Consider the following 18,302-nt stretch of genomic DNA (forward strand, 5'->3'; position numbering starts at 1 on the left):
AAAGGGTGGCGACATCACCGCTGCGGCTCCTTTCAAACAGCAGAAGGGACACAAAAGCTTTTGCCGGGCACTGCCGGGGGCCGCTGGCAAGGCGAGGATCCGGCATCCGCCTGGCGCCGGCCCCGCTGCCCTGCCCCGCTGGCAAGCGCACCTTCTGCGGGGCCCAGCAGAGAGCACAGGGCTGGCCCAGAGAGAAATCCAGGAGGATTTTTATCTTGCTTCTCCAGAACTGCTCAACAACATGAATCCAAAGTTTTCATGGCCAAATAAATGAGGAGGAGATTGCTGGGCTGGCTCGATGCTACAGCAGGCTGTGGGAGCAGAAGCTGCTTCATTACTTGGGTAGCGGTGCATGATGGAGAGGATGGACAGAGGGATGGGTGAAAGCAAAATTCAGGCCAGTAACACAATGAAACTGCTTAAAACAGGTTCAGCTCACCCAAAATACCCATCAGGCAGAGACTGGGAGCCTGTGTTTGAGCGTGTGCCACATGCCGGACCAAAGGAGCTCTACAAAACCTCTCAAAATCAACCTTGAAAGTTAAAAAAAGCTTCAAAACAATAACAACGGGCACAGTTTGTTCTTTCCCTTATAAGGATACCCATTTCTGGCAGTGTGCAGGGTCAGGGGATGGACAGCATGATCCCTGTGAGTTGTGGCTCAGGCCGGGACAGCCCCAGCCCCTCTCGGCTCAGTGGGGCAGATACTGGCTCAGCCTGCAGAGCTCCCCAGCCCAGCCCGTTGTGCAGGGGCTGCACGCTGCTTCTCCTGGCCTTCAGAGGGGAATTAAGGTTTAATTAGTTTTCTTGTAAACTCCATCTCTACCACCCCCATTTCCAGTGACAGCAGCGGCTGCAGCTGCCCTGTGCCTTCTCTCCATCACTGGGCTCAGACCACTCCTGGGCTATTACTTTAAGTTTAGTTTATTGGCAAAAGAAAGGTGCTGTGAAGTGCCCAAAGGAACCACTGTGGGACACAGCTTGCGCTTGGGCCAGGGAGGGGCTTTATTTATCTGTAGTGACCCTCACAGAGTGAACTCTGGGTTACAAATGAGCTTTTATGCTTTTATTGCACTAACTTGGTTTTCTATCAGCAGTGATGGGAGAAGAGGCTTGCAAAAGGTTATCAGTGTTCTGTATCTTGCAAAACTGGAAAATATCAATTTCCTGCAGACATCAAAGCTTAGACTATAAAAAAGCTCACTGAAAAAAGCTACACCATATATCTTGTATGCATAGTTTTTACATATACACACAGTAACTGCTATCACAGAGCAGCTACTGTCCAAAATTCATGGCAACAGCATTCCCAGATTATTCAACAGTGTCTCCATCCCTGTTTCTTGCTTGTATGGGATTTTTTTTTTATGTTTCTTTTTCTTCTTAGTGTTCCTCTAGGTCTCCAACTCATATTTATCTCCAAAAATCCCCTTAGTTCAGTTCTGCCTCCATGGCATCAGTGGGCAAAACAGAACTTGGTCTTATTGCCAACCTCAAGTCAGGCTAGTTACCAAGAGCTCCCAATTCCCACCACAGAAACCACTGATGATGTCAGATACCAAAATAAACAGAAAAGGTAATGCCATCAATAATCAGCATTTTCCTCAGAAATACTACACTGCACTTTGTGCCGACAAAACACCTCTATTTCCATTTAATTTGTCTTTCCCTCTTTCCTTTCATTCCTCTTTCCACATCTTATCTGCACCTCCTTGTATTCACGGCATTTTTGAGTGATATCCAGGTGTAGAGCAAGGTCAAGGAGGTGCTGGGAAGCCTCTGGAAATGAAGCTGTTCCCAGCAGGCCTGGAGTTGACGCCCTGAGACAACAATTCACTTTTAAAAGCAAAAAGATTCAAGCAGTAGAAAGACCCAGAGTGATCATCTGCACATCCAGCACACAGCTGTAAACACATTCTGCTCAAAAGTTTTCCCTGAACATACAGATTTTCCTGGTGCTAGTGATGGTGGCAGAGAGACCCCCAGAGGCTTTGTGCCCCACCAGCCACCACTTGTCACATTCCACAATCTTAGGGTCCCCCCAACAGGGAAGCAAGAAGGTTTTGGAGGGGTTGAAGGACAACACAGCCTTTGGGAGGGGTTTGGGGGGGGCTGAAGGATGACTCAGCCTTTGGGAGAACAGCCCCTCTGGATAGGACATCACCACTTCCACCAGTGTGGGTTGCAAGGACTTTGTCAAAAGTCAGGCAAACTCTGGAAGAATATTGGTGGCTCAAAAGTGGATTTGCAGCAGATAAACTATTCAGGAAGAAAAAAAAAAACCACAATAAAGAAAATAAGAGTCCTACTCATCTTACAAGAATAGACATGCACTGGACATAAAGCCTGAGTGTTAATAATGCAATAGCAAATTATTTTAATAACAACAATAATGATAATTCAAATCTCTGTGTTTATGAGCACAGAGATGCACAGAAAGCTAACACAGCAGCATGTCAAGCTATTCCCAGCCAACAAAAACTGGAACCTCCACCTGCCCTGTGAACCAGTGGTTTTCATCCAAGGAGGTGCTGCTGCAGACACAGCTCATCCCAGAATCACAGAGTGAGTTGGAAGGGACCCCCCAAGGATCATTGAGTCCAGCTCCTGAGGGGCTGATACAGCTGAGGCTGCAAGATGTGGAGTGAACACTTTGCATGTCCAGAGTGTCCTTTTTGCTGGACATGAACCTGCTGAGATTTTTCAACCTTCAAACAGCAACAGTTCAGCATTCTCTACAGCAATCCATCTGACACGCCAGGCTGAGCAAGAGGAAATATCAACAGGCCCTAACACAGATGTGCAGAAAGTAACACTTGTATAACAAGGAGGGGTTTATCACGCAGTGAAAGAACAAAACATTTTGCTTTTCATGACCAGTAATGTCCTGCTTTGTTTTGAAGCTCCATCCCGGAGCTGATTTCAGTAGAGGCCAGTTCAGCAGTCCCTGCTCGAAGGGCAGTCCCATGCACAGCTCCCCGGGAGGACTGGCCTGACCACAGGCTGCCGACCCGGCTCGGAGCACCGCGCCGCCCTGAGAACCTCCCGCCGATCGCCTTTGTTTCTGCTCCGCTGTCCCGCAGGGAGAGCCGCATTTCAACAAACACCGTGATAGCTGGAAACACACTTCTTCAAAGGGCTGTGCAAACAGAACTCAATCCTGGCATCACCGGGAGCGGGGACAACGCTGTTTGTACAGATGGGGGATGGCAGGCAAGGGGGTCAGGCTGCTGCCTCACTCCGCGGGCCGGCATTCGGGGCTCACGTACCTCCTTCGGGACTCGTGAGCTCACATCCCTCTGCTCCCACCGTGCCACGACGCTCCAGCAGTCCACGGCACACCCGGGAGCACCGATCCGAGTGTCGGTGTGCGCTCCGGACTGAGCGAAGATGCAGCAGCAGCACGGGCTTTTCCGTTCTCTCCTTTGCGCGACACGGGAAGGAGAGCCGAGCAGCGTTCGGGGCACGCGGGCACTGGACAAAACACGGCAGCTAACACGGGTACTGCAGAGAGCGGGAGGTGCCCGGCGCGGTATCAAAGCTGTGGCTGGGCGGTGGAACCCGTGCCCCACACGCCGGGGTCGGGCACTCGCCCAGCGGCTTTTCTGGCAAGAGGTGAAATGCGCGCCGGGCACGGGCAGCCCGCCGCGCCAGGACACTTGCGGGCGCGGGACGCGAACCGACCACCTGCGCCACCAAGGGTGGCGGCGCTGCGGCGGCGCCACCGCGCGGAGTGAAGCGAAAGCTGCGGAGGTGCATGGTGGTTCTCGGCGCCGCCTGTTCTGACCCCTCTTCTCGGCTGCGCTGCTCCAAGAGGGCAGGAAAAGACCTCAATCCTTCTGCCCTGCCTGCCAGAGCAGCTCCTCAAAGCTGCCCACTCTCCCCTGATCCGTACGGGACCCGTCCGTGGCTGTGCAGAGGCGAGGGACTCCACTCCCTCTTTTTCACGAGCAGTTTCAGAGCACAAGGGAATGCACAAGAGCACAGAGGATCTTCCCGATGGATAAAGACTGCCCAGCACAGCGAATCGCTCAGCATAAAGCTCACCATTTCTTTCCATCATTACCTGCAGACAATGATGCTCCCACATTCACACCCCAACCTGCTCACAAAGCTGATAATCTCCTAACCCACCCACTGTGGGGTGTGCGAGATTCTCCTCTGGCACACCTTCCATTCACACTGTTAGATACAGCAAGCCAGAAAAACGAAGTAATATAGAGAAAACATTACAAGAAAAAGACAATTACCACCTACCTCTGCCAACAGCCTACCTGGGCAGGCAACAGCAATACCAGCAGTCTCCCTTGTAAAGCTCCAAAAGAGGAAATTTACAGCAGACTTCTTGCTTAAAGTAGAAGTTTCTCAGTAGAAAACTACTCTGGATTAACAAATTTTATATTTCTTTCAGACAGTATTATTGACTAAAAGTAAAAAAAGACAATTTACTACCAGAAGAAAATAAAACTGATTTATATTAGCGTATTCCAGCATTGCCCATGTTCCAGAATTCAGTTCTGAAAATTTTCAGGATGTGTTAAGTCATTTTTAACAGATTTAAACCCTCTGTTGTAAAGTCTTCTGAGAAAAACAACACACTTGTTTTTCTCAGTTACCTTTTGTAGATGCTGTTTTGTAGTCTCTGAAGTAAGAACCTCCCACAAATTTATGGTCTACAGGCCAAGAAAGATTGCTCTGGATGATTCCAACCACACAAAGATGAGTAGAATGACACTGTGAACTACTTTGTATTAGAAATATTTAACATTTAAGTGACCTCTAATTGTTTCTCTCTTGGCTGTGCCCCAATCTCACAATTACTTCGGTTACTTGATGACACTTAAAACTCTTTCAAGTTTATTTATTTGAAGACACAGTTATCAAAATAGTGATCTGTGAAATAAAACCAACTAGAAATATAAATAACCCTCTTTGCAAAACCTACTGTTTCTCCATCCCTAACCCCACTCTCTTCTACCCAATCATGGATCTCTTCCTTCCCCTTAGCCGAACCTCATCCAGCTTTTTGATCACAGGACCTGATTTTTTAGACGTGGCTGCGTAGGTCTTTAGCAGAGCTTGGAACATTGCTTCAGTATCTGGATGAGTGCTAATGAAGGCTTTTTCCAGAACATACAAATCAACTCCTTTATCCTCTGGAAGGCCTGAAATAAAACTGAGTCCAAAGTCTATCAACACCAGGTCCAGGTTCTCCGTGGGTGGCCGCAGGAGGAGATTGGCAGTTGTGAGGTCCCCGTGGATAATATCCTCATCGTGCATCCTTGCTAACAGCTCACCCATCTTCTCTGCTAACTTATGCAGGCCACTGGTATCATTTCCACTCTTTTGTACAGAATAAATATGATCCTGAACAGTAATTGAGTCTACAATATCTTCAAGATAGATGGAGTTGGTGACATAATCCACGAAGTAGACCGCTGGAGCTGGAATCCCTATTTAAAAGAACAAATCAAATGCCAGCAGTTAATTTACACTATTCCCAGCTTTATTTTAACAAAACACAACCGATAAAAGCCTTAAGCAGAAATGCCAGTTGAGATCACACCCAGCCACTGGTGATCCACCCCTTGGAGCGGCCGGGCCAACACTCAATCCAAGCCATCTGCACAGCCCCGCGGCTTTACAAGGATTTGGCAGCTCAGCCCCTCCTGGGGGAGCCTCCCCGATAAAACGCGCTCTGGGACACCCCGAGGGCAGGATGAGCTTCAGGGGCACCCTGAAAGAGCAGAGCGCGTCGCCCCGGCCTCGGAAGGAGCCCCCGCATCCTTCAGGATGGCGCTGAGTGTCTGAGATCCGCTCTGAGCGACCTGGGGAGCCGGGGCTCACACTGTAAGTCCGTGTGTCCTGCCCCGGGGTGTGTCTGTCTGTCCGTCCGTCCTGCCAAGCAGCCCCGGCCCTCCTGCCCGCCCCCGTGCCCACCTGCCCGCCGGCACCGCAGCAGCGAGCGCGCCTCCTGGGCCATGCGGCGCCGGCTGAGGCGCTCCTCCAGCGCGGGGTGTCGGTAGCGCTTCGGGACGCGGAGCTTGGCCACGGCGGCCCGGCCGAGGAAGAGCCCGCGGTACACGTGCGCCTCAGCGCCCTGCTGCACCAGCCGCAGCCCCGGCAGCGCCGGCGGCGCCGGCGGCTCCTCCGCCACCACGGCGTCGCCCGCCCCGCACTCCGCACCGTCCGCGGCGGGGCCCGCGGTCCCCAGCTCGGCCGTGGCGAGGCCTACGGGCCCCACGTCGCCCATGGCAGCAAGGCCCGCGGCTCCGGCCATGACCGAACGCGCACTGCCCGCCTCCGTCTGGGCCGCCGCCATCGCTGCGACACACACAGCGCATGCGCGGGGCGCTTGTTCGGCAGCGCTCGGTAATCTCCGGCCATACTCGGCAGCGCTCGGTGAGAGGTGACGGAAAGCTACGAAGTGCCGCCCGCCTGTACCGCTCGGCCACCCCCGCTATAACGCGCTTTGTCCCGCTTTCTTCCTGGGGCTGCCAGCGCTGCTCCTTCCAAACCTCCAAACCCCTCCCTGTGCTTCCCCCCGGGAGCCCTGCTGCCCTCTCCTTGCCTCTGGGTAGCTGCAGCATGGTGGGACTCCATCCCGAGCATCCCCGAGCCGGCGCGCCCTCCCGTGGATTTGCCGGTGCAGGAGCTAGACCTGAAGCCGTCCCGCAAGGGAGATGTTGGATGTGTTTCTTCCCGAGGTGGCAAGTGGGAGGTCGTGGTTCCCCCGAGGTTCTCCCAGCATCACCGTGGAACCCCCCTCCAGGGTTCCAGGGATGTGCCATTATCCCTGCGACACCGCAGTCACCACTGCAGCATCACCATGGGGGCTCCATCTCTGGGACATCACGACCAGCATGGTCCATCACTGGCTCTTTCATGTGCCAAAAGCCCCTGCTGGAGCTCGTGCAGACGCACTGCAGCTGCCCAGGCGTGGCTGGGAAGGAGAAGGGGTTTGCCCCTAAGGTGCCAGGATCAGCAGCCTGCAGCAGAGCGTGCTGTCACCTCAGGTCCCCACACTGGGCACCACCAAAGCTCCTGCCCCAGCTCTGCCATGGGCCACTCATGCCGTGAGTCAGGATCCCCCTTCCTCCAGCAGCCAAGCCCCACATTGCCATCTTATTAAGAGGTGGATAAACCTCATTATCCTCATAAACTTCATTGGAGCAGTTCTTTGGTTTTTATGGCACCCTGAAAACCCACTGCCCACTGGGTGACCTGTGCACGCTGCAAATATGTTCCTCAGAAGATACAGGAGAATTCAGCCCAGTCCATGTCAATATGTTTTCAATTGTTGTTTTTGGAGGTGCCTCAAGTCCATTTTGTCTTTGTTTTCTCACTCACAGCATTTGTTTCCTTTTCAGAACATTTATATTTTATTAACACATTCCACACAGCTTACATGTCATTGCACGGTGGGATCATGCCTGGCAAATATTTATCTTGCTTCAGTGACAACTTTTAAACAACCTTCACGAGGTTTCAATGATACAGATAATCCATCCTGCAATTCTGCCCACCCGTGGCACCCTCCTGCAGCTGGGGCAGGGCTTCCTCAGGGAATGGGGTGAATTTTCTGTAGGTGGAATTTGCAAATGCCTCAAACACTCAAATAAAGCAAAAGGTTTTCCCTGTGTTGTGAACAGATTTTATCAGAGCATCTGTGCACAAATACCCCCATAAACACACATATACAGCCTATAAGTGCACACACATAGCATTGGGTTCATTATTCTGGCAAACATGATGGTTTTCTCTCATGCTGACTAAAACCTCCTCCAGAGCTTTCAAAATATGAAAGAAAATATTTTTGCTTTATTTTCCCCTTTATTTTATTTATTTAAATTTTATCTTCCCTGTGATTTCACTTATTCTTTTCTCTTTAAAAGAAATAAACAGTTGACATAGCCCTTGGAAACTAACTAGAGCCATTTACAATATTTATGGTATCACCCAGTATTTTTATTGGACTATGGAATCACCCCAGAGAACTGCTCTGAAGCCACAGACTGGTAAATGGTTTCATTATGTAACTTTGTGCTCCTGGTGACAAACATTTACAAACTGTCCTTTCACAAACAATGTAATTAAGTTTAAAATTGCAGCCCAGCAAACAAAGCTAATGGGAATCAAGACAGGTCTCATGGGCTCGTCCCCGCTGTCCTACAGATCCCTAGGCATCATGTTCAGCCCTGGAAGCAGCTCTCCCATCTTATTTAGGGATGGAGGCTGCCATCCTCTGAGCTGGACAGATGGGAAAATGGATGAATTTGAGTTGTTGCAAGGTGCCATGCTAGAATCATCCCTAAAATGTACAAGGGAACAAGATTTCTGGTGGGATCAGCATTGCCAGGGAACCCCTGGGTTAGGACATCCTAACAGAAAACATCTGCAGCCTGGCATCAGGAGGAGAACCTCTCTGGGATGTAAATGAACGTGCAATAAATGCAGGTTCCTGTGAGCTGGCTCCATCCAGGCCAGCTGTGACACTTCTGCCAGCTCAGGGACCATCATTCCATCAAGAACAGAACTGAGTTTGGTCACATTGTTCCCCAGAGGCCCTTCCTAAGGGTCAACCATAATAGAAGAAAATACTTCTGAGAGTGTGGTGAGGATTCTTTCTCCTGTTGTATTTGTATGTCAATTTGTGATTTTACAGCCTTTTTCAGCTGCTGCAGCTCAGAGGTAGAAGGTAACATTTCCAGCAATCACAGGCAGGTGGTGGTGCCAAACACAGGCTGCGGTTCCCGAGGCAGAGCTCTCAGGAGCACATTCCTGTGGCTCAGCCCTGGAATGGATGTGTCAGCCCTGGGGATGATGTTTCAGCCCTGGGGATGATGTCTCAGCCCTGGGGATGATGTTTCAGCCCTGGGGAGGGATATCTGAGCCCTGGGGAGGAGCTGTGCGCCTGCCAGGCAGGAACGCGCCCCGCAAGCCCGGCAGCCAGGATCGAGGTAAGGATCGAGATAAGGATCGGAGGGGAAAAGGCACTGCCAAGAGACACGGAGTGCAGAGGAGAAGGAGGAAGGTATCACAGGAGGAAACAAGGACAGGAATGTGCCTGCAGGCATGAAGCATTGGTGGGTCCAACCCCTCCACAGGGCGTTCTCAGGTGGAGCTTAGGGACAAAGGTGCTGGGGAAAAAAAAACAAAACAAACCCCAAAAAACCACCACCAACAAACAACAACAACAACAACAAAAAAAAACCCCAAAACAAAACAACAAAAAAACCAAAACAGTTTTTTTTATTCAAAGAGTGATAAAGCTCTGGAATGGTCTGCCTGTGGAGGTGGTGGAGTCACCATCCCTGTATGTGTTTAAAAAAAGATTGCATGTGGCACTCAGTGCCATGGTTTAGTTCAGGTGTTGGGGCATGGGTTGGACTTGATGATCTTGAAGGTCTCTTCCAACCTGGTCATTCTGTGAATTCTTTCAACAGGCCACTGTTGAACATCCACTAGCTACAGAAGGTGTGATAAGAAAGCTGTACTTTAAGGACCCCAAATAAAGATTTTTTTCCCCCCTCAAATAATCCTTGTTGCACATGATGGCACGTTTTCACCCTTTTCTCCAGAGGGCAATAACCCACAGCCTCCACAGTGTCCATGTGCAGCTGCATTTCTGTACACACTGATGTCATCTTTTTGTCCTCCTTTGGTAAACACACCATAAAGCTCTTCCTGTGCTCACCAAGACCTCACTTTCTAGTTGTCAGTGCTAATAGTATTTCTTGCCCTGCTGGAGACCAACAAACCTCCAGAAAATGTTCAGGTGGCAGAAAAATAAATGCTGAGTGACCATAGAGAAAAATATAATTTATTCCTTCTCACACTGAAATAATTACAGAAGGAAGGAATTGTTCAGGCAAATTGGAGGTCATGTAGCCAAGAGTGAGTTTGCCCTGAGGCTGATGAGGACTCCGGGTTCTCTCTGGCTCTTTGCCTGGCATGGTGGGGAATAATGAATGAGAGACATCTCCACCAGTTCCTAACACAGCTCACCCAAAGTGAGCCTTGGCTTGAGCTCTGAGGGACAGAGATCACGGGCAAAATCACACTTCATCGCCTGCAACCCCCTGAGCTCCCCAAAGGTGGAACATTAGCCCAGACACAAATATGTAGTGTTTGCTGTCTGCCATGAGCTGGTTCAGCTTTCAAGTGGCCACCCTGTTCTTAGCAGGTTTCTGCGGCTTTCCAGCCAAACTACCTAAAAACATGAATAAACTGTCAATCTCTTGTGCACTGTCTGGAGGCTTCCTTGTCTAGAGAGAGCTGCACAAGAGCAGCTCTGCTGGCAGTGAGGAGATTTCTGCTCCTCCAGTGAGACAGGCTGGGGATAGAGCTGACATTCCAGCCACCAGAGCCACATCCTCATTTCTGGACTGTGAAAAATGTGTATTTTATGATTGGCTTTTCGCAAATATTAAAATTAATGTTATATATGTTGTGTTCCAAAGTAATGCTGTATTAATTCTCTTAAGTAGTGTGTTAAATATAGTTTTAGGTTATAACAAAATGTTAAAATAGAAGCTATGCTATGTAGGTTTTTTTTTTTTTTAAGAAAGGACTTGCACTGAGATAGCAGTCACAGGATACCTGAATCTTTCAGAGAAAGAGAATTTATTGCTGCATTATCAGGAGAAATTAATTTCTTCCCAGCTCGCTTGGACAGGATGATGCTGTTAGGATTAAGAGGAAGAACTTGATGATCATCAGACAGAATCCTGTGTTTGAATGGAATTTATGCATCATGAATGAGGTGTATGAATATGCAACAGACTGTTGCTTTTAAGGGTTAATCCTCTGTTAACGTGGGTCCTTTTTCAGGCTTGTGCTGCCCAGAAAAAGGTACCTGGACATCTGTAACTCTTTGTTTCTATTGTCTCATATTGTCCTAATCCAAATTGTCCACGTTATTATTATTCTAACTGTATTGCTATTTTTATAACCATTTTATTAATATTAAACTTTTAAAACTTTAAAACCAAGTGATTGGGGTTTTTCACAAGGACCAAATCACCGCGCACCTCCGTGTCCCGGCCACCCCGCGGGGCTCCCCCATCCCCGGGGACCCAGCTCCGCTCCCGGCTCCTCTCCGGGACCGTGCAGCGCCCCGGGCCGGGACCCCCGCCCCCGAGAGGGGCGGGCAGGGCGCCTACAAGCCCCAGGCTGCCCGGCCGGGGGCAGGGCACAGCGACGTGGCTGCGGCCGCCGCTCCGGCCCCGCTCCGCCCCGCGGCGCTCCGGGGCTCGGCCCCGCCATGGGTGAGTGCGGGACGGGACGGGACGGGACGGGGGGCAGCCGGGGAGGGACGGGAACGCGCTGCACCGGGGAGGAATTTCCCAAAAATAAAAAAGTTTGTAACTTTTCCTAAAGGCTTGGGTGCATCCCCCGCCCCTTCCTTTCTGTCTGTGCTGTTTTTAGCGGTCCCGGCAGCGCGTACTGCCAGCGTCGGAGCCAAGGAATTTCCTGTGGTTCGTTCCCGGGGCTGTCCCGGGAGGGGAGCGGGTTTGGGAGCGTGGAGGGAGCTGGGTTTGCTGTGCCGATTGCTGGCCTCGGCATTGGTGTGAGCAGAGCCCGGGTCAGCCCGGTGCTGGTTCCAGCCCCAGCCCGGCCGGACAGAGGGTCAATGCCCTGCCCTGCAGCACGGTCCTCCCACCGATTTGCTGTAGGGAGAAAATCGCCTGGCACAGCTCCTTGCTCCTCCAAACCTCGTGTGGAGATCTAAAGAGTCTTCAAATTCTCCAGCTACGTCAGAATAGACCATACACAAACTGGATTTCAGACAAAGTTCATAAGCCCTGAGTGCTTATTGAGTTAACAAGACATGCATCAAAAGCTGATGAAATCAGCCATGGGACTGTTTGTGCCTAATAGAATTTGTGGCCTGAAGCTAATGGGATGGCCACTTGTGCCTTATGTTCTCAGCAGATATTTTTTCTAATTGTCTGCATAACATGGACAAGGAGTGCTAAAAGCAGCGCAGATGGTGACACAGAGCATGGTGGGAGGGACTGGGATAGCTGGGATAGCATAAGTAGCACAAATGAGGGTTGCAGAATAAATGAAAATAATTGTATTTATATACAGCCATCACTGAGAAATAGCCTTTATTGATAGCTATGGTTAAAGGCCAAGCAGAGACACTTCCCATTAAACACAGCTTGTGACAGGAAAAAAGTCCTTCAGCAGGGTGATAAAAGTTTCCACGGTCTGGTGGTTGTGCCCACATTTTTTCCATGTACAGTCTACCAAAACTGTGAGTATTTCTAATTAAATGAAAGAATGCAGATAGCATTACATGCTACAAAACAGCACAAACCCCAAAACGAATCCACTTCACCTATGCTTCAAAAGTGTGATTGGAGGTGAGGTCAGTGTCACTTCTGTCCTCAGAGGTCCCCATATCAGTTCTTGCCCAGTGCAATCCCTGCTGGTGGTACATCGCTCACGGCTCACACATGGTCACCTCTTCATCCCCTCCCCATGGTGAAGAGCACATGCAGCACCTTGGTTTTGTAGGGTTGTTTGGGGTGGGTTGGTTTGAGTTGCTTTTGCTGCTGCTTTTGTCTTATTTTAGCTAAATTTGCGTACTTAGGCAACTGGCACACACAGCCCTGTGGGAAGGGCAAGGTCACAGAGTCATTTCTTGTGTTTGAGGGTGGCGACAGTAAACTTTTCAGCTCACAGTGATGTTTGTCCTGTGGGCCTGGACCAGCCTGAGGAGACTGCAATTGATTTGGAGATTGTGGGAGCTGTGGGCTGTGGAAGGAGAAATGAAGAAATCAGGGCCACCCCACAGAGGGTACAAGATTAACTAAAGGAGGAAATAAAGGAAAAATAAACTTTTTTGAGCAGTGCTTTTAACCACAAGATATGAAGTAAGAATGCAAAACCTGCAGGGAGAGCTGGTCGTTCCGCATGCACTGAAATGTGAAAATGATAATGCAGAACCAGAAAGCAGAAGCTGCATTTCCTGCCCAGAACAAATTTTGTAGTTACAATCAAGAGATACCATAGGGGATCCCACTGTAAAACTCCAGGCACTACAAATCACTGTCCTGCACTTAAAAACAAGTCTTAACTCTGTTTAAAGTCCTGATTTCCAAGTTCTGCACCCCAAATGAGTACCCCTGCAGTTAGTGGAAGTCTGATGGGTTGTATGACTGTCTGCAAGTGCATCTATACATGTGACTTAGTGACCTGTGGGGGAATTCCACATCATGACTTTGTTGATGGAAAACTCTGGTTGTCCTGGGAGAGTTCTTCCAGCCTGTGCATGCTGACAGCTTGTTTTATAGCATCAGAAAACTGAACCTAGCACTGCTTGCTTGTTTTCCAGGTCGTGCACTGCTGGTCCTCCTCTTGTCCGGAACAGTGTCTCTCCTGGGCGGGCTGATATTTGGATACGAGCTGGGGATAATCTCTGGGGCACTGCTGCAGCTGCAGGCAGACTTTCAGCTCAGCTGCTTCCAGCAAGAGGTTCTGGTGAGCGCCGTCCTCATCGGAGCCCTGCTCGCCTCCCTGGCTGGGGGCATCATCATCGACCGCCACGGCCGCAGGAGAGCAATCCTGGTCAGCAACCTGGTGCTGCTGGTGGGCAGCCTCATCCTCACCCTGGCCAGGTCACTCACCGTGCTGGTCATTGGGAGAGTGACCGTAGGCTTTGCCATCTCTGTCTCATCCATGGCCTGCTGCATCTACGTCTCAGAAATGGTGGCTGCTCACCAGCGAGGCCTGCTGGTGTCTCTCTATGAGGCAGGAATCACCGTGGGCATCCTGCTGTCCTATGCACTGAATTATGTCTTTGCAGACGTGGATGAGGGGTGGAGGTACATGTTTGGGCTGGCCATTGCCCCGGCAGCCATGCAGTTCCTCAGCATCCTCTTTCTCCCAGTGAACCCAGTTAAATTAAGCTCATGGGACTCAGACTGCCAGAAGGGCCTCATCCCATTGCAGGACACAGAGGGCAGAGCAGCAGCCAAGCGGGAGCCCTATCAGGAGAAGCAGTACTCATTTCTTGATCTCTTTAGGACCAGAGACAACATGAGAAGGAGGACTCTGGTGGGCCTGGGGCTGGTGCTGTTCCAGCAGTTCACTGGGCAGCCCAATGTGCTGGGCTACGCCTCCAAAATCTTCCACTCGGTGGGGTTCCAGAGCAACTCCTCAGCCATCCTGGCCTCCGTTGGGCTGGGAGCCATCAAGGTGGTGGCCACACTGGTGGCCATGGCCTTGGCAGACAGAGCAGGCAGGAGGGTGCTGCTCATGGCAGGCTGTGTGGTGATGGCCATGTCTGTCACCAGCCTGGGCCTCACCAGCCGCATGGCTCCGCTGGCCATGGCCAGGGACTGCAGGGCAGCCACGGGCCCCAATGCATCCCAGAGCCTCAGCCAGCACCCCCTGACCCCACCTGTGCTCCCCCAGGCTGCTGTGTCACCCATCCCAGCTGTGTCACCCGTCCCACCAGCGTCAGGTGCTGCCAGAAGTCAGGCAGGCCCTGGTTTTGCTGCCACAAGGAGCCTCACGGAAGTTTTTGCCAGCACCCAAAGCAAAGAGGTTGTTCCTGATCCTTCCCTCACTCAGAAAAGGGACTTGGCAGGTCAGTCCAGGAAAGGAGCACTGGAAAGCACCAGCCCTCCCCTCAGTGCTGCTCCCTGGGAACAACATACGGCCTTAAATTGGATTACACTGCTGAGCATGATGGCTTTTGTGAGTGCCTTCTCAATTGGATTTGGGCCAAGTAAGTGTGGTGTTTATCCTTGCATTAACCCAGAGAATGAAACTAGGGCTGGTCTGCAAGCTGCCTGCCTGAACCATTCCTTGTGTATCTGCTGTGCTGAGCAGCTCACTGTCTGGGAACTGGAAATGTGTCCCCTCCTGCCCCCTGAATCAATTCTAGCACTGCAGCTCTGTCAGCTACAGCACTGGAGTAACTTTCTTTTTCATGCTATTCACTACCCTTGTAAAGCTGTTTTTTTTTCTCTGAAGTTCAATGGAAAATCAGAGCATCCTACAAATCCTACAAGCACTGCATAAACTTCCTGTCACCCTGGTGAGGAGGAAAATACAGGGCTGAGGACAGAGGAACTGAAGGGATTTTGCTGTGTGATTATGAGAGTCAGTGCAGAACTGGAAGTTGAACCTCTTGAAATTTCTCAATACCAACTGGGGTTCTTTTATTCTATTTATTATTAGTTTTTTTGTATCAGATGAGATTAAAGATTAGTTCTTGCTTCCATGTAAGTTCTACTATTTTCTGGCATTTAAATGCCTTGATGTGAGAAAACAGTATTTAACTCAAGAAAAGAATGTTAGGTGAGCAAGTCTCATGGGTTTGACAGCCACCCTGCAAATTATTTCAAGCAAAATAACTCCAGGATGAGAGAGACTTAAAGATATGCATTACTTTAACTCTGATTTCAGCCCAAATGTAATGTAGTCTCCCTAATTCCACCCTTTTCTCATTTCTTTTCAAAGAGCATGACCTGACAGCAGGCCTGTCAGATCTCTTCATCTCCTGTGAATGGAATGACCAGCTACCCTGCTTTCTCCTTTACTCCCTGGGCCTGTTTATTGCCATTTCATTGCTGCATGAAGCGTTGAGCCCAGGAGGTTTGAAGGGTTCTGCTGTGATCAGCCTCTGAGATCGATGGATGTTTGACAGCAGCAGCAGCGGGTGCTGGGTGAAGCCAGAGTTTAAACCCCCTGCTGGAATCCCCCTTGCCCATTTCCCAAACAAATTGCTTAACTCCATGCTGTCTTTGTGATCTCTCTGATCTGTGCAGTGACCTGGCTGGTCCTGAGTGAGATTTACCCTGCTGGGATAAGAGGAAGAGCCTTTGCCTTCTGTAACAGCTTTAACTGGGCTGCTAATTTACTGATCAGCCTCTCCTTCCTGGACCTTGTTGGTAAGTAGCCCCTTCCCCTCCCTCTGCTTAGGGAAGGTGCCCACCATGAGCCATTTAGAGATTTAAGTGGCATTTTGAACCTTGAGGACTTGAGGCTGCAGTAGATGTGACCCTTTGCTGCTGAGAGCAGGAGAGTCAGGCACCAGCAGCTCTGCTCAGAGCCTCTCATTTATAAAAATCACCAATTGCCCACTGGGCTGCACTGTAGCACCACAGTTTGAGGAAACACAGAGCCTGCAGCTTGCACACAGGCAGCTTTACAGCAGGCACTGCTGGCCCTGGCCCTCAGCTGCCTTCTTCCCCCTGCTGCTGGTGAAGCCTGGCATGCACCAGCCTTTCCCTTTGCCAATTCTCAGCCCAAACCTTGCAGTTAAGGAGCTCCCCAACCCTCTTGAAGGCTTCACAAAATAAGGTGCCCCTGTCAGGCACCAGTGACCACCTCACAGTAAGGAACCAGTTTCCTTTGTACCCCACAATGTGACTCCTACACTCACACACCTGAATCTCTGCAGATGCCATTGGATTCTCTTGGATGTTTCTCCTCTATGGGCTGATGGGAGTGATGGCTGTTGTGTTCATTTACCTTTTTGTGCCTGAAACAAAAGGACAGTCCCTGGAGGAGATAGAGCAGCAGCTCTCCAGGAAAAGGTAGGTGTGCTGCTGTCCCAGCAGGAGTGCTGCCTTTGGGGGCTGCCCACTGCCAGCCCCGGCCTCTGTGGCATTGCTGCTGAGGAAATAGAAAATGTCAAGTTTGTGGCAGGGCTGTGGGACAGGGTGGGAGAGCTGCAGTGCCTTCATCAGCAGGTCACTGCCCTGTGCTGCTGGAGGGCAGCAGTGATACTCAAGAAAAATGAGTTTAAAACCAGGACTCATGGTTGAGGAGAGGAGACCAGCACCACAACATGGGACAGGAAGGTCAGGACTGGGAGGAGGCAGGAGGGGAGGATAGTCCTGTCTTTTCACCTTAGAATAATCCCAGCTGATCCTTCTCCTCTGAGGCAGAGACATCTCCTGGGCTCCCACCTGGTAATTTTCACACAAAGTTTGTAATGGACTAGGGAAGATCAAGATGTGGTTTTGCCATCCTGGTTGTGATGGAGGTGGCAGGGCAGGCCCTGCTGGAGCAGGGGAGATGGTGCTGATGCCAAGGGGAGGGAGCACACAGCCCCGGGGGCAGGAGGAGTGGCTGCTCTCCACTCCTGCTCAGCTCCTGCCCAGCTCCTGCTGCTGCAGCTCCTGACCTTCATCACTGCCCAGCAGGGTGTGGGAAGCAAATGTGTTCAAGCAGAGACGTGGAAGAGGAGCCAGCTGCACACACGCACTGTACCAGAGAGTGGAGCACTCCAGCAGCACATGAAACCTGCCCACAGCATCGAGTGTGAGAAGCTGCACCAGCAGAGGAGCAGGCTGGGCCACCAGGACACTTCTCTGGGCCTTGAACTGATGACTCTGGTCAGTGACAATTGTCCCTGCAGTGCCCTGCACCTGGGAACACACCAAAAGCATGTCCTTTGGGTCCTTGGAGAATCTCTGTCCCTAGGCAGGGAACACATCTTTCCTTTGATATATTTTAATTTTTAATAATTTGTGTCTCCTAGCATTTAAGAGATTCATGTTTTTATACACAGCAATTAAAGCACGGCTTTTGCTGACAATTTCTCCATCCCTGAGGCTCCTTTGTGAGCAGGCTGTGTTATTTTCCAGGTCTCTGGAACACCGGGATAGGGCCGGGGAGGGCGCCCTGCACTGCGCCGGCCCTGCCGCCAGTGGGCAGCCAGCACTGCCCTCCCGGTCAGACCCGCAATGCCCAAAATCAGAGCCCCGCACCCCCGGAGCCCCCTCCCTGCCTCCCCGGGGCCTGGCGGGGCCGGGCAGGAGGGATACGCCCGTGGGAATTGGGGGTGCCCTGCCTGGGGGTGGGCAGGGAACAAGACAGAGATGGGGATGCTGGGGTGTCATGGAGGGACAAGGCAGGCAGAGGATGGGGATGTTGGGGTGTCAGGAGGCTCTCGGAGCCTTTTTGGGGTCGCTGTGACCCTGAGAGTGTTAAAAGTCTCTTTTCCCAGCCCGGCACTTGAAGAATGAGTTGGAGCTCTTCAGTTCTCGGTCTCAAGGTTGTTTATTGTATCTTTAAAAATTTTTCTCTCTGCTGAGGTCCATCCAGCAGAACAGTTCCAGGCACTCTGCCTGCCCCCAGGGCAGTGTTATGTCTTTATACCAAAAAACTATATATACAATGTTTACAATTCCTTCCCAATACCTATCACCTATGTTAGCCAGTGAGCTTCTACTCTAAACCAATCCAAAAGTGCCAACATCACAGCAGAAGATGGAGGCCAAGAAGAAGAAGGAGAAAGGCTGGATGTGCCTAGATCCCTCCATCTTGCC

At 50.9% G+C, this 18,302-nt stretch overlaps 2 protein-coding genes across 3 annotated transcripts; one reads left to right on the plus strand and one right to left on the minus strand.

Moving 5' to 3' along the window:
* Positions 1-4,457: 4,457 nt before the first annotated feature.
* TP53RK (TP53 regulating kinase) lies at positions 4,458-6,356 on the minus strand. The gene is made up of 2 exons (XM_005491289.4): positions 5,941-6,356; positions 4,458-5,453 (listed from the first exon to the last, which is right to left on the minus strand). The coding sequence occupies exons 1-2, from the start codon at positions 6,320-6,322 to the stop codon at positions 4,975-4,977; spliced, it is 861 nt and encodes a 286-aa protein (XP_005491346.1). The 5' UTR covers positions 6,323-6,356; the 3' UTR covers positions 4,458-4,974.
* A 4,830-nt stretch (positions 6,357-11,186) lies between these two features.
* SLC2A10 (solute carrier family 2 member 10) lies at positions 11,187-17,600 on the plus strand. 2 transcript variants are annotated; one of them, XM_014270054.3, is made up of 5 exons: positions 11,187-11,270; positions 13,349-14,746; positions 15,792-15,914; positions 16,427-16,562; positions 17,172-17,600. In XM_014270054.3, exons 1-5 carry the CDS (start codon positions 11,267-11,269, stop codon positions 17,269-17,271), a joined length of 1,761 nt encoding a protein of 586 aa, XP_014125529.2. In that variant the 5' UTR covers positions 11,187-11,266; the 3' UTR covers positions 17,272-17,600. The 2 variants fall into 2 exon arrangements, with proteins under 2 accessions (XP_014125529.2, XP_005491403.2); XM_005491346.4 differs by having other exon boundaries at positions 17,175-17,595.
* Positions 17,601-18,302: the final 702 nt, after the last annotated feature.

Source organism: Zonotrichia albicollis, chromosome 17, assembly GCF_047830755.1.
Source record: "Zonotrichia albicollis isolate bZonAlb1 chromosome 17, bZonAlb1.hap1, whole genome shotgun sequence".
Taxonomy (NCBI): Eukaryota; Metazoa; Chordata; class Aves; order Passeriformes; family Passerellidae; genus Zonotrichia; species Zonotrichia albicollis.

Coding starts and splice junctions, on each gene's coding strand:
- SLC2A10 (XM_014270054.3), top strand. Junction 14,747..15,791: donor CTCAATTGGATTTGGGCCAA/GTAAGTGTGGTG, acceptor TGATCTGTGCAG/TGACCTGGCTGGTCCTGAGT. Junction 16,563..17,171: donor CAGCAGCTCTCCAGGAAAAG/GTAGGTGTGCTG, acceptor ATCACTGCCCAG/CAGGGTGTGGGAAGCAAATG.
- TP53RK (XM_005491289.4), bottom strand. CDS start 6,322: ATGGCGGCGGCCCAGACGGAGGCGGGCAGTGCGCGTTCGGTCATGGCC. Junction 5,454..5,940: donor GCTGCGGTGCCGGCGGGCAG/GTGGGCACGGGG, acceptor TCTTTTAAATAG/GGATTCCAGCTCCAGCGGTC.